The sequence below is a fragment of the Lithobates pipiens genome, unplaced genomic scaffold (assembly GCF_037356315.1).
Source record: "Lithobates pipiens isolate NorthernLeopardFrog02 unplaced genomic scaffold, aLitPip1_a1.2 Scaffold_16, whole genome shotgun sequence".
NCBI lineage: Eukaryota > Metazoa > Chordata > Amphibia > Anura > Ranidae > Lithobates > Lithobates pipiens.
Window position 1 is genome coordinate 379342379 of NW_027507748.1, and position 15873 is coordinate 379358251.

The window sequence follows — 15873 nt, forward strand, 5'->3', positions numbered from 1 at the left end:
GGGATGATTTTCTTTAACCTCCTGTCCTAAACATGCAACTGGAAATTAGGGATTTCCTCTCATTTTGTTGAAATCAAAATGGTGTCTTCTGGTGACAACTGTAAAATTTCAGATTTTCTTTCACATTCAGTAAGTCCCCAGGACAATTATGATGAATATTTTAAATCTACCTACCAGGGACACAAATAACAATAAAAACTTCACAGGTTTTCTGATCCTTCTCTACTGTATCAAAAAAAGTTTTGGTTATACTTACACTTTAAAATTGAAGGAACCATAATTTACATACTTATGTTGGGGCGGTTTGGCTCAGTGTAAGCATGCATATCCTATATCCGCAGAGCTCCAGAGGATTCTGTAAATCGCCGTAGTAGTCTATGCTACATAAAGTGAGAGCCGTGATCTCGGTTCTGTGCAAACAGCTTCCCCTCTGTACAATGACCACAAGGAGTAGCTCACTCATCACCTTTGCTATTCACTGAATACCATGTATGTTTCATATATGGGCGTATCAGGTGCTGGACACTGGCATGCCCCTTAAGGTGTGAACTTCCCCATATAACCCCTCCCACTACTGGGAGTCCTCAGTTTTTTTGCCAGAGTCTAAGGTGTTGGGCATGTGTAAGGATGTGTGTACTGAGCTCCACTGGCAGTGATCCTTTCATGAGAGCCAGCCATCCTGACCGGATCCGTTCTGATGTCTCGGTAATGGACTAAATGAATGGTACCCGGGCTTCGTAATCTGAAGACGGGGTTTTGCTTGCGAATGCTTTTAAAGCTGGGCCCTGGGATCCAGTACTTTTTGGTAGTAAAGCCAATAAAAGTTTACTGGCAGGGTCTTCTCGCAGGTCCGGGATTGCGGGATTACCTGGGTGTACCCCTGTTCCTGAATGTTTCCTTTCAAGGTCTCGGAGCCTACCGTGAAGGGCGAAGATTGGGTTTTTAATCTCTGATAAACCCTGCTTCGAGGAAAGGTAGGGGAGGTTTTCTCAGGAATCTTTCCTTCAATGTATTGTGTTGTCATGTCATGTCTATGTGTCGTCATTGGAGGCTGTATTGAGCACTCACCATTCTGATGCTGGAAACAGCAGAAACTCCACTCTAGTCTCCGTTCAAGCCAGCTCAGACCCTCAGGTATGAAGGGGGGTTCTGGTCACTTTTTGGGCCCCCAGATTGGCGGTTTTTGATCCCTTAAATGCCTCATCCTCCTCTGAGAGTGTTGCTGCCAGTCAGATTGAGCCGTCAGGGTAAGCTGTTATTGCAGTCACTCAACACGCTTTAGCCCCTGAGTATGTTACACGTGAAGTGTTATCCTCTACCATCGCTGGCTTAGAGAAAAAGCCTGATCCGATTTTATCCCTTCAGAGCGTGGTTAAATGCAGTAGATCCCCATCAAGTGCTCAAGATCCTCCTCTGGAGGTTCAGGATGCTGGGGATCAGGCAGATCTTCCTGGATATATGGAAGATACTGGCTTATCCTCTTCTGAGGATCGTAACACGGAAGGAGTATCACCGCAGGAGAGTTTGCTTGTGTACGCTCTTACTAAGTTGGTTCGTTCAACTTTTTTGATACCTGCAGCACAGGCTTCTGATGATCCCATCTCTAAGCCCTTGTACACACGGTCGGAGATTCCGACGGAATGTGTCCGATCGGACCGTTTTGTCGGATATTCCGACCGTGTGTGGTCTGCATTGGACTGTTTCCGTCGGAGTATATCCGACGGACCAACTTTTCCAACTTGCCGGTAAAATTTTCCGACAAAATGCTCCGATCGGACATACTCCGATCATGTGTAGAGAATTCCGATCGGACAAAGTGCCACGTATGCTCAGATCAAATTCCTACACCAAAGCTATTGGCTACTAGCGTGAACGTAGTCCCATCGTAACGAAATAACGTAATCACGTCGGATTTTCCGACAACTTTGTTCGACCGTGTGTATGCAACAGTTTCGGACAAAATCCGTCGGACAAAATCAGATGGATTTGGTTGTCAGAATCTCCGACCGTGTGTACAAGGGCTAAGTTAGGATCATTAAAACCTCCTCCGGCTGGGGATGCCTTTCCTATCCATGCATGGCTAAGAAAGCTTATGTACGCAGAGTGGGAGCATCTGGATAAACAGTTTTATCCTCCTAAGAGATTTGCCAAACTGTATCCCACGGAAGAGGATTTCTATAAGAAATGGGGGATTCCAGCGGTTGATACTGCTATTACCTCTGTAAATAAGAACCTCACATGTCCGGTTGATAATGCGCTCATGTTGAAGGACTCAGCGGATAAGAAGCTGGAGCACCTTTCTAAGAACCAGATGGCTTTAGCAGGTTCAGCAGTGCAGCCGGTTCTGGCCGCAATGGGTGTATCCCAGGTCATTAAGGAACAATTTGAGGAGATGCTTACATTTTTACCTGTGGAACACGTTAGCAGTACGCTGATTTAGCAGACGCACTGCGTTTCACAGTAGATTCTATGAGAGATGCGTCCATTCAGATTTCACGTCTGATGTTCTTTGGCTTAAGAGTTGGTCAGCCGAAGCACCGTGTAAGAAGCTCCTAGCCAGTTTCCCTTTTCATGGTGAACGGCTATTCAGAGAAGATTTGGATAAATACTTACAAAAAATTTCCAATGGCAAAAGCTCTCTGTTGCCAGTAAAGAAGAAATTTAGACATTTCTCATTTAAGCGGGCCTCTTCTCCTATATCAGGGACATCAGCCTCTAGGCAGTCTTGACAGCCTCAGCCATCAGGTTCAAGGGGGAAACCCCAGGGACAGCACCAAGGTCAGAAAAGATCCTGGGGGGGGGAAGCCCACCAAGCAGAGTATTAAAGCATCCTTATGAAGGAGTGCCCCCGCTCGCTCGGGTGGGGGGAAGGCAATTTTCAAAGATCTGGCAGGAGCAATGTCAGGACAAATGGGTGACTTCTGCGGTGTCTCTAGGTTACAAACTAGAGTTCAGAGTTTTGCCGTCTTTCCAGTTTCTAAGGTCAGGGGTTCCCAAGGACCCAGAAAAGAAGAAGGCTCTCCGTCTAGCACTGGACCATCTGCTAGCCAAGGCAGTTATATCAGAGGTTCCCTTAGAGGAACAGGGCACGGGTTTTTATTTAAACCTCTTCACGGTCCCGAAACCAAATGGGGAAATAAGACCTATTTTAGATCTCAGAGATCTAAATCAGCACTTGAGCATCCAATCCTTCCGCATGGAGTCAATTCGGTCAGTAGTAGCCATCCTCCAAGGAGAATTTTTGGCTTCGATCGATATCAAGGATCTTTATGTGCCAATATTTCACGCTCAGCCGAGGTTTCTATGATTCAAAGTAGAAAATCGTCTCTTTCAGTTTGTGGCCCTGCCATTCGGTCTAGCCAGAGCTCCTCGAGTATTCTCAAAGATTCTGGCTTTAGTCAGATTAAGGGCTCAGGGCATAATGGTCCTAGCCTATTTGGACGATCAACTCTTAGTAGATCATTCGGTTTCCAGGTTAGACCGGGGTCTGGTGACAACGGTAAACTACCTGGAATCTCTAGGCTGGGTTCTCAACCTAGAAAAATCCTCCTTGAGGCCATCAAAGAGAGTACAGTACCTGGGACTAATCATAGATACCAGGCAGGGAAAGTTATTTCTACCTCCAAAGAGAATCAGTTCCATTGTAGAACTAATTCATCTCATCAAGGCAAAGAAAAAGCCTTCCATTCGGTTGTGCATGAGATTGTTGGGGAAGATGGTGGCCTCCTTCGAGGCTGTCCCTTACGCACAGTTTCATTCAAGATTGCTACAAAGCGCAATCCTGTCAGCCTGGAACAAGAGGGTTCAGGCCTTGGATTTTCCAATTCATCTTGCTCCCGAAGTACGTCAGAGCCTGAATTGGATGGATCAGCCCTCCGATCAGGACACCCCTAAATCTTTGGGATTTGAATTTGGTCCTGTCAGCTTTACAAAAGCAGCCTTTTGAACCCTTATGGGAAATTCCCTTGGTTCTGTTGACCAGAAAGATAGTCTTTCCGGTTGCCATTTCTTCTGCTAGAAGAGTTTCTGAACTAGCGGCTCTATCTTTTAAGGAGCCATATCTGATTATGCATAAGGATAAGGTGGTGGTTTTTACGCCCTCATCCTGAATTCCTGCCAAAGGTAGTGACAGGGTTTCACTTAAACCAGGATATTGTTCTTCCCTCTTTCTTCCCAGAGCCTCAATCTAGGGAAGAGAGGTTGCTACATTCCCTTGATGTAGTAAGGGCGGTCAGAGTGTATTTAAGGGCGACCGCTCAAGTTCGTAAGACAGATATTTTGTTTATTCTGCTGGATGGTCCAAGGAGAGGACAGGCAGCATCTTGATCCACTATTGCTAAGTGGATTAGTCAAGTCATTGTGCAGGCTTATGGTTTAAAGAGGAAGGTTCCTCCTTTTCATATTAAGGCATACTCTACCAGGGCGTACTGCAGGCTGCAGTATAAGTCCTCTGACTTCCCTTTTTGTTGTGTCTCCCCCCCTTCAGTTGCCATTGCTATGGGACATCCTATGTAGTAAGTACGACAGCTCTGTGTCCCCTGATGTAAGAAAAGAAAATAGGATTTTTCTTACCTGTAAAATCCTTTTCTTTGATGTACATCAGGGTACACAGAAGTCCCTCCCTTCTTCTCCTTATACACTTTGATTGCTTGGCTACAAAACTGAGGACTCCCAGTAGTGGGAGGAGTTATATGGGGGAAGTTCACACCTTAAGGGACGTGCCAGTGTCCAGCACCTGATACGCCGATATAACCCATGTAGTAAGTACTACGGCTCTGTGTCCCTTGATGTACATCAAAGAAAAGGTAAGCTGTTTTAAAAATCCTATTTTTTGATTCATTCATTCTTCATGGCCCGCATAAAGGGTCTTATGGCCCGCATAAAGGGTCTTATGGCCCGTACAAATGATATGAATATTGTACGACAGATCATACGACCTTTTTTGCTTAATAGTCACAAGTAGAAATTGTATAGGTAAATTCTCGTACGACAGAAAAAAAAAAAAAGGGAAGTGATGTGTTGTATGTATTTCTATTGTATTTTCTGGCGACAACTATACTGACTAAATAAAAATCGCAAATTATGGTATCGCACAAGGAAAATTTCCATGCTTGTCCAATCGAATAATATCGGATGAACTGTTGTGATCGGCTCTCGAAAGTAGTGTACACACAATCTGAAAATCGTATGATTCTTCCTCGGATGACAGTTTTCATACGATATTCCGATCGCGTGTACGGGCCATTATGCCTACATCATTTCTGCTAAAAAAGTATCCCTCTTTTTCACGTCAGAAATTTGGGAGGTACGATCATATGCACAAGAAATACATGTACAGGGTATTCTAAGGAAATCCGAATTTACTAATAATGGAGCGTTAAAACAAGGGAATTATATATTTTAAAATTCTGTTTAAAGAGGAACTTCACCCCCTAATCAATATAGAGTATTTTTATCCTTATGCTGCTGGCATCACTAAATGGATAGGAAGATATATTAAATAATGATATTGTCATAATGGAAATGAAATTAATTCATGAGTTAAGCCTCGTACACATGGTACGATTTTTGGCAAGGGATTGTCTGTTGACAGTTGTCCTACAATCTTACCAAACACGAAATTAGCAGAAGGGGCCCAAAGGTTGGCGCTCAAGAGCTGAATTTCCCCGTAGTTTGTCACTACATTCGTGTTGGTTGCACGACAATTGTGTACTGTTAGTATGCAATACAAGATCCTGGCACATGTCCTTAAGATAAAAATCAGGTGCTCGGTTGGCCAACAATCGTTCCGAGTATACAAAGTTTTAGACTTGCACATGGAGCATCTGGCTCTGGCTGCTGTGCATGCAGGGCCAGAATTTTAGTTTTTGTCAAAGGCTATGACAGGCTGAAATATTTTTCAGCTGGATGGGGCTGAAAGCCATTCTGCGTTGTACGCTGGTTTAGGGCCTTATGCATTTGAGGACTAAAGCCCAGAACTTGGATATGCAGCTCCTTCAAGCCACAATATATTTTCCTGCTTTGCGTTAGCAGTTCATTGAGTGGTTTTATTTGTTGCCTTTACCCCCAGACAAAAGGTGATTATTTTGTTATCTGACATCCATGGACAGCAGTTTCAAGAGGAAATATTGACCAAGCAGACTAATTGCTTTTGTCCTGATCCACAGATAAGCAGGATGTGGAAAGTGTTCTTGTTTGCCCCAGTCTGTAAAAAAGAAGGTCGTTCCGAAATAACGACGAATAGCAACTTTAGTTATACTTTAGAGGAATTTGAGTGAAATGTGGGCTTCCATTGACTTCTATTCATCAATGCATTGCACAGAAAATTTTATCTAATTTTGTCTTTGGCAAAACCAATTTAGCTGAAATTTATATTTCCTTGACTGAAATTTGGACAAAATGCATTAGTGCCATGGGAGAGTAAATTTGGTAAAAGTTTCCTCAAAGCCAAATCATTGTACCACCCATCTGTCATTATGAACAATCCATGGACAACTTTACATGTGTTCAGACATACTATAAATTGTCTTTGTCACTGCATAATGAATATATGGTCACTTACGAGACACAAAACATTGTTTTTTTTCAGTAATTATTATTCACATTTTACTAATCTGACTCTAATAACTAAAACCCGAATTATTGCTAGGTTTTACTGCATTTTTCAAACCATTGCTCCTTTACACTATCAGGATGCAGTCTGTATATTTTAAGGCACATTTATGTGTTTACAGAGCTTGTTGTAGGTTCAGTCAGTACACTGAGTAAGGGATTGTTTACAGCAGCTTTGTGCTATTAAGAGTGATCGTCGGCGGGTCACTTTTCAGTTAGTGTTTGATGGGCAGGGCAGCCCCTAAAAATCCACACCACTGTGCTGTAATGTGCAAGAGTGTGACCCAGCCTTTTTCAGTTGAAAGGGCGGTATGCAGCAGGTGGTACTGCGTGCCGAATGTGACCAGAGCAGGGGAAGGTCTGTGGGTAAACAGTTTTTGCACTGCAATACTTTGTATGCACATGTACTTGCATAAATAGCATTTGCAACTTAAAGGGGAGCAGTTTAGGAACAGTAAGAATGTGGCTCAACCACCTGTTTTTACCATCCCCCTAACCACAGCCGTACACATAGCCTACCTGCGAAAATAGAAGTAACTGAGCAATACCCATTGGCAGTTTTATTTAATCTTGAAAGGCCATAAGCAGATTTGTTTTTGAGATATTAGATATGTCAAATTAAAGTTGCAATTATTTATTACGAATATATTTTTAGAACTGAACTCTAGGCAGATATAAAATAAGATTATAAAACAAACTAATACAGCTTTGGGATGATTAATGCATCATTAAATGTGTTTGTAATGCAAGTAGTGTACATACCAGAATATTAACTGGTATCCACGTCTTTCAGCTACTGTACAGCAGGAATGGAGTGTGCGAGGATGGAGCAGAGCAAGCAGCCAATCAGTTTATGTGCTGGCAAGCAGTATACTGGAAGGGGTAAAGGGCAGGGAGACAGAGAGATGAGCATATCACTGAGCTTCTCCTCTTTTCGCTGTCCAATCACAGGAAGGGGCAGGTCCAGAACGACCTGTGCTCAGAGCAAGTGGGTTAAATGAGGCTGGGTAGATTAGATTTCTGGATTGAAGTTAAATAATAATAAAAAAAAACAAAAAAAAACTGGTTTCACTATTTTATCTTTTTTTTTAATGGGCTATCAATTTTTATCTTATTTTTGACTGGAGTTTTGCTTTAATGTAGGTGTGTATAAAATGCAGATTTTTCCTACTTGTACTTAAATGCATTCATACAGAATATTGTCTTGCATTTGAAAAAAAACAAGTAATGAATATTGATTTAATTTCAGCATCTTTGAAGCCTAGTACAGATGGTATGTATGAAGCATATCGTGGAACAAGCACAGTTTGTCCAGTTAGAAAAGAGGTGAGAAAGAAAATTTTTTAAAAATACAAATATGCAAAAATCTGTACATTTAAAGTTTACCATGAAGCAGGGAATATGGCTGTTTCTGGAGCTGGCCTTCTTCTAAAAAATGCTAGTTGCCTGGCAGTTTTTTTCTAACTTACTGCTTCACTCTTTTGCTAGTCACTGACCTAGAACATGTTTGTAGATCAAGAAAGTCAGGGAAATGTCTGAATTCCTCATCTGCTTGCTTGTTTTAAAGCAGGAGGGTCTGAATGAAAGCCAAGCAACTAGCATTTTCAGAAGAGGCGCATCCCTGTTTTTCTAATGACAAGTTTGCTTTCATTTATGTTGGTAATTATACCTAAATAGCCAATCTACTTTACCAGTTAAAATGTTAAATCTGCCACTGAGTTGAAATAGCTACCGTACATGCCACCATTCTATGCTATTAGGATCAATAATTCTGTGTATACTACATGTAGACATATGCTGCATCAAGCACCAGAGTTAGTACTCAAGCAGCATTGTCAGTTACAATGATCAGTACAAGACTGCATGCACGCTAGCATATGGAAATAATCCCATTTGCGCTGAATTATTCTGCCATGAGCTGGTGGAAAAATCCAGTGTAAAAAAATGCTCCGACTGGTGTGTATTTACATGTGTTGATGCGTGTATTTATTTATATTTATGCGTGCAAGACGTATGCATGTTCTATCTACTAGGCTTAAATTGCACACATACAAGCACATTTATGCATGCATCTGTGTAAATTATGCCATTACATTTCGCTCCAAATGCAGGTTTGGGGAATTTTTTTTTTCATGCCCTAAATCCTGCTCTGAAATACAAATCTAAACACCACAATGTGCATGGAAACATTGGCTAATATAGAGCTGCATTCAGAGGCAAAAAAATAAAAATGCTTCTAAAAGCATGTTTTTTCTGCCTGTGTGCATGAAGCCTAATGCCTTGTACACACGTCGGACTTTCCGGATTTTTTCAGACAGATTTTGGCCCAAACTTGTCTTGCATGCACATGGTCACACAAAGTTGTCGGAAAATCTGATCGTTCTGAATGCGGTGACTTACAACACGTACAACAGGACTATAAATGGGCCAGTAGCCAATAGCTTTTGTCTCGTAATTTATTCTGAGCATGCATGGCACTTTGTGCGTCGGAATTGTCTACACACGATCGGAATTGAAATGATCGGATTTTGTTGTTGGAAAATTTTAGATCCTGCTCTAAAACTTTGTGTGTCAGAAATTCTGATGGAAAAAATCTGATGGAGCTTACTCACAATCGGATTTTTCGACAACACGTTCCGATCACACTTTTTCCGTCGGAAAGTCCGACCCTGTGTACAGGGCATAATGCATGTTAAAATACATTGTAGAAACTTACTGTATTCATATTTTGTATTTACTGTTATAATCAGCTAGAAACTGTCCGTGAAGATCCAGCCAACGCTGAGCCACTAATTGTCTTTGATTTGGAAACCAATAACACTGAGCAAGTTAGTAGTGATTATTGTTTCTGTCTTTTTTTATACTTTATCTATATTATGTTTAACATGTGAATGCTATTTTCATTTCAGAAAAGTAATGACTGTAACTCTTTGACAATGGTCATGCTGAGCCACTGATAAGGGGGTAGCACTAGGCCAGCAGGGGTGCCCGGGCAACAGGGGAATCAGATGTAGGCATAAGAGGTGATGATTGGTGCTTTGGGAAGACTAATACAGCAACTGATCCCCTGTTTGGCTCTCCCTGCAACAGCTGAAAGTCATCTTCTCCTCTCCCGCTTCCAGCTGCTGCAGGGAGAGACACACAGGGGATCAGTTCCTGTAATTGGCAGCCCTCCACCTCTGCTGCACTGATCATCCTCTGTTCACTATCTTCTAGCCCCCAGCTGTCCTGGCACCCCTGTGTCATCCCCCCTCCACCTCACAGTGCTACCAACTTCCATTCACATCTCTCCCGCCGGCTGCCACTGCTGCTTTCAGGATGGAGAGTGGGGGAGGAGCCGGTAAATATGTAATATTTACTGGCCCCTTCCCTTTGTAAATATAGCGATCACTCACAGTGTTCATTCATAAGTGAAGCACAGTAAACTCTGTTTACTATTCTTCAGTTTGTGAATGAACAGGAGCCTCTACAAAGCGATTTCTGTTCACTCACTGTCCATTGCAGCTGAGGCTGCAGAGAAAGGGATTGAGGAATGTACAGTATGGTCCCAGGTTCCCTTCTCTGTCAGAAAAGGGAGATATCAGGAGTCTGTTTAGGCCCCTGATATTTCACAAAAGCCCCCCCGCCCCCCCCCCCCCCCCCAGTGTTGTGATAAAAAATAAATACATAAAAATGTAAAAATAAATAATAACAATAAAAATGTAAAAAAAAATATATATATATACTTTTTTTTTTAAATGTGAAGAAAGAAAGACTCATTGTAAAAAATAATTAAAAAAATAAAGGCTAATTCACACAGGCTCTCTGGCCCATACAGTGTGAATGAGTGGTTTGTTTGTACATATGGAGCCTCCTGTTACACTATGAGGACACAGCAGCTATACAAACTTTATTCACATACAGAGCTTTATTTATAATGTCAATACAGATTTATCTTTTAGATTTAGCAGGTATTTTGTAAGTTAATTTGCGTTCATATCTGCTAATAATGATTTTAGTATATTTTTAGCAAAAATATTGTTTTAATATTTTGGAGGGGAGTGGCTGTGATTTCTAACAGCAGTCCTGTGGTCATACCTCATGTTTTGGGTTCCAGTACATATCATTTTGTCAATAGTACCAGGTTAAGGATTGTCGTCCCAGTTTAATTATCCAGTAGGTTGTTTTTTTTTTTTTTTGTTTTTTTTTACCTTGGATCAGAGAAAAGATGGGAAATCTTGATTAGTTTGGTTTCTGAGCACATGTTGGTTAATCACTTGCCGACCAGGCCATAGCCAAAAGACGACTATGCCGGTTCCTCCCTCATTCCCCTCTCTGTACCGATCTGTACAGTGTGAGGGGAAAGATTGTTTGTAGCAGCTCTGTGGGCACTACAGATCCAGCCCACAGCGCTGCTACTGCTCAGTGCTCATACTCTGCAGTACTCTGCAGTACTCTGCCAATAATCTGCAATAATCTGCAATACTCTGCATTACTCTGCCAATACTTTGCCAATACTCTGCAATAAATTTTAACAGAAACAAAGAATTTTTTTTACCGAATTTTCCAAAAGAAAGCTTGATTTGTGTGGAAAAAAAGGACAAACATTTCATATGGGTACAGTGTTGCATTAATTGTCATTCAAAGTGTGAGAGCACTGAAAGCTGAAAATTGGTCTGGTTAGGAAGGGGGTTTAAGTGCCCAGTGGGCAAGTGGTTAAGTCACATCTCAGTGGTAACAACATATTCAACTACTGCTTACTGATATGAGATAGACGAATAGTGCCTGTTACTTTGTTATGTAAATACATTCAAAACATATTTGTTTCTTGGTCCTCTAGTAAGCAACACGTTATTATATTATTATGACAGTTACATTAAGGGCCGGTTCACACAGCGAGGCGCGGCGAGGCGTCTCCGACTTGCCTCGCCGCGACCTGCGGGGACCTCAGCGGCGACTTGCAGAGGACTTCTGTATAGAAGTCAATGCAAGTCGCCCCCGAAGTCGCCCAGAAGTAGTACAGGAACCTTTTTTCTGAGTCGGAGCGACTCGAGTCGCTCCTCTCAGAACGGTTCCATTGTACAGAACGGGGGCGACTTGCGGGAGCGAGGCGAGGCGAGCCGTGTCGCCTCGCATCGCCTCGCTGTGTGAACCGGCCAAAAAATGTATTTAAAATGTCATAGGGGACTGCAGAAAAAGTACAGAAGACTGTTATAAAATACAACTTTCTAGATTCTAAACTACCGCTTTAGGAAAGCATTGGAATTTAAATTGAGAGTAGAAGAAATGTTTGGAGAGATTTCAATAGGAATCCAAGAAAAACTGAAATGCCCTCTCTAGCCCTCAGTGTAGTATCTATTGTACATACAGTGCCTTGAAAAAGTATTCATACCCCTTGACATTTTCCACATTTTGTCATGTTACAACAAAAAACTTAAATGTATTTTATTGGGATTTTATGTAATAGACCAACGCAAAGTAGCACATAATTGTGAAGTGGAAGGAAAATAACAAATGGTCTTTTCATTTTTTTTACAAATATCTGAAAAGCGTGGGATGCATTTGTATTCAGATCCCAAAAACAGGATGCCACCACCACCATGTTTCACGGGGGGGATGGTTTATTCAGGGTGATGTGCAGTGTTCGTTTTCCACCACACAGTGCGTTTTTCTTTTAACCACTTGCCGACCGCCGCACGACGATGTACGTCCATTTTTTGAAGAGGGATATCTCGGTAACGGCAGCAGCTGCTGCCACAACCGAGATATCCATCTCTTCAGGCGGCAGTCGGCTGTACGATAACGGTGGTCTCCGCGGCGGATTCGCCGCGAGATCACCGCTATCGGCGGCGGGAGAGGTGCCACCCCCCCTCCCGCCGCCCTCCCGCACCTTCCGCCGCTTACCGGAGCCGTCGGTAGCGGCGGAGGCGATCGGGTCCTTCAGTCAGCTGGGCATAGAGACAAGTGAGGCTAAGATGGCCCCCACTCGTCTCTATACCATAGGAGGGCGGAAGCGACGTCAAAACGTCACTTCCGCCCATACCTCTTAAAGCTATTTTTTTTTTTTAAATGTCAGATTTTTTTTTTTTTTTTTTTTTTTTTTTTGCATTTTAGCCCAAATATGAGATCTGAGGACCTTTTGACCCCAGATCTCATATTTAAGAGGACCTGTCATGCTTTTTTCTATTACAAGGGATGTTTACATTCCTTGTAATAGGAATAAAAGTGATCCATTTTATTTTATTTTTTTTAAAAGTGTAAAAATAAATAAAATAAATTAAAATAAATAAGAAAAAAAAAAATTTTTTTTTAAAAACACCCCGTTACGACGAGCTTGCGCACAGAAGCGAGCGCATACGTGAGTAGTGCCCGCATATGAAAACGGTGGTCAAACCACATATGTGAGGTATCGCCGCGATCGGTAGAGCGAGAGCAATAATTCTAGCCCTAGACCTCCTCTGTAACGCAAAAAATGCAACCTGTAGAATTTTTTAAATATCGCTTATGGAGATTTTTGAGGCTAAAAGTTTGACGCCATTCCACGAGCGGGCGCAATTTTGAAGCGTGACATCTTGGGTATCAATTTACTCGGCATACCATTATCTTTCACAGTATAAAAAAAAATTGGGCTAATTTTACTGTTGTCTTATTTTTTTATTCAAAAAAGTTAATTTTTTCCAAAAAAAGTGCGCTTCTAAGACCGCTGCGCAAATACGGTGTGAAAAAAAGTATTTCAATGACCGCCATTTTATTCTCTAGGGTGTTAGAAAAAAAACAATTCAAAATGTTTGGGGGTTCTAAGTAATTTTCTAGCAAAAAAAACTGTTTTAAACATGGAAACACCAAGTCCGAAAAAGAGGCCTGGTCCTTAAGTGGTTAAGCCAAAAAGTTCAATTTTTTTTTCACCTGACCAGAGCACCTTCTTCCACATGTTTGCTGTGTCCCCCACATGGCTTCTCACAAACTGCAAACTGGATTTCTTATGGCTTTTTTTCAACAATGTGGAGTGCACGACTAATAGTTGTCCTGTGGACAGATTCTCCCATCTGAGCTGTGAATCTCTGCAGCTCCTCCAGAGTTACCATGGGCCTCTTGGATGATTCTCTAATGAATGCTCTTCTTGCCCGGCCTGTCAGTTTAGATGGACGGCTATGTCTTGGTAGGTTTGCAGTTGTGCCATACTCTTTCCATTTTTGGATGATGTATTGAACAGTGCTCCGTGAGATGTTCAAAGCTTGGGATATTTTTTATATCCTAACCCTGCTGTAAACTTCTCCGCAACCCAATCCCTGACCTGTCTGGTGTGTTCCTTAGCCTTCATGATGCTGTTTGTTCACTAATGTTCTCTAACAAACCTCTGAGGGCTTCACAGAACAGCTGTATTTATATTGAGATTAAATTACACACAGGTGGACTCTATTTACTAATTAGGTGACTTCTGAAGACAATTGGTTCCACTAGATTTTAATTAGGGATATCATTGTAAAGGGGGCTGAGTACTAATGCACACCACATGTTTCACATATTTATTTGTAAAAAATTTGGGAAATCATTTATCATTTTAGTTTCACTTTACAATTATGTGCCACTTTGTGTTGGTTTATCACATAAAATCAGAAGAAAATACATTTATGTTTGTGGTTGTAACATGACAAAATGTGGAAAATTTCAAGGGGTATGAATACTTTTTCAAGGCACTGGAGGTCTCTTTGTAAGCAGCCGTGGGACCTTACCTTCACCAGCAGATGGCAATATTAGTTAAAATAGCAATTGCAGTCTAGTGAATTCTAGATGCTGCAGAAGAATAGTGCCTCTGCCTGCTATTACAGAGATAGGTTACAAATAAATAAGAAAGTTAATTAAAAGTCTCAGTTTAAGCCATCTATACAGCAGAACAACACAAACAAAAACAAAAACATTTTCTTTCTTTTTTTTAACATTGTCGTGAAAAAAAAAGTAATCTAATTTGGTTGATTCACTGATATGGGTAGTGCTGTTTCCTATGAATTTCCTCCGAGCTTCTTATATTTGCCTTTTTGTTGGCTGAATCCGTTTTGATTCACCTCTGATTCTCATAAGCAATCTGATTCACCTCTGATTCTCATTTGCAGAGTGGCATACCTCAACATCATCAGTGGAGTGCAAAAGATACTCTGCAAACAGGGGTGCTTGCAAAAATGTTGTTCTTCATGGCATAGTAAAAAGACAAATAGTATTTCACATGGTTTAAGTTGTCAAACAATGAGCATATCTTTTAGTCAGAAGGACCATTAGTGGAAAATTTCCTCTTGTTTGCAGCACTACAATGCTAGGAGATTCCCAGATTTCTGTTGCAGATTTCAGTGTTCTTTTGTGGTGCGAACATGGCATCATTCCCTGCCATGTAGGCAGTGCATTCCCTATTTCTATGGATAAAAGAGAATGATTGCTAAAAAATTACTGAGATTTTCCAATATTTTGTAAATTTGTGGGATACGGCAAGCTGTTCTGGTGTTTGGAGGAGGCTGTTCTCTACTGAAAGTTACTTATATATGAACTGATTGTGGCAAGACATGCATTACTCCGAAATACTGGGTTCTGTAAGAGCACCCATGCCCTGCTATATGCTGCTGTCCTCCTTGTGATACAGGAGGAGTCTCAATCCACAGATATAACTCCAAAACTTAAAAGCGTAATTCCACTTTTGTCGAGAAAAAAACATTCCCCTCTGGGTGATCTATGTACATTGCAAGGATTATAACAACCTTTGTTGCAGATTCCTACCTTTTGTTATTCTCAAGAAATCCCTCTGTTTATCTGTGCCTCTGTTCTGAGTGGGTTCAAAATGAACTGTCAGGAGGAAGGGGCGGAGCTGCTGGCATAGATGGCTGCTGTTCCGTAGAGTGGATCCAATGCTGCCGCTGCTATAGCTTGACATATGCGGCTCGAAGATTTAGAAAGCTCATGCCAGCTACTAAGTGGGAGAGCCTGATTCATTTTCAATAGCGAGAGAGCCGAGAGAGTCGATTCATATACTGCCGTACCTGCTACATCTGCTACATTCGATCGGTTACGAACCTGCAGTGGACGTTCGTGCCCTCCTGAGCCTTACCATAGAGGCTCCAGCGGGAGGGGGAGCGAGAGAAACCCGAAGAAACCCGAGCCAGCCCGAGACAGCCTGTGGAGCGCCGCGGAACGAGACGCAGCCAAGCCGAAGGGGTGGAGAAGGTCCGGCGCGAGCGGCGGTGTGTGGGCGGAAGCCAGCCACCGACGCTACTAGCTGTTTGACCATCCACACGGCGG

At 42.0% G+C, this 15873-nt stretch overlaps 1 protein-coding gene across 3 annotated transcripts in view; it reads left to right on the forward strand.

Annotated features, from left to right (window-relative positions):
• Positions 1-15873, forward strand: part of REPS2 (RALBP1 associated Eps domain containing 2) — a 224437-nt gene that overhangs the window by 116911 nt on the left and 91653 nt on the right. For all 3 annotated transcript variants that reach the window (XM_077482206.1, XM_077482205.1, XM_077482204.1), the window contains exons 9-10: positions 7862-7938; positions 9363-9440. In XM_077482206.1, coding sequence (XP_077338332.1) covers positions 7862-7938; positions 9363-9440 — 155 coding nt within the window. The remainder of the gene's footprint in view (positions 1-7861; positions 7939-9362; positions 9441-15873) is intronic.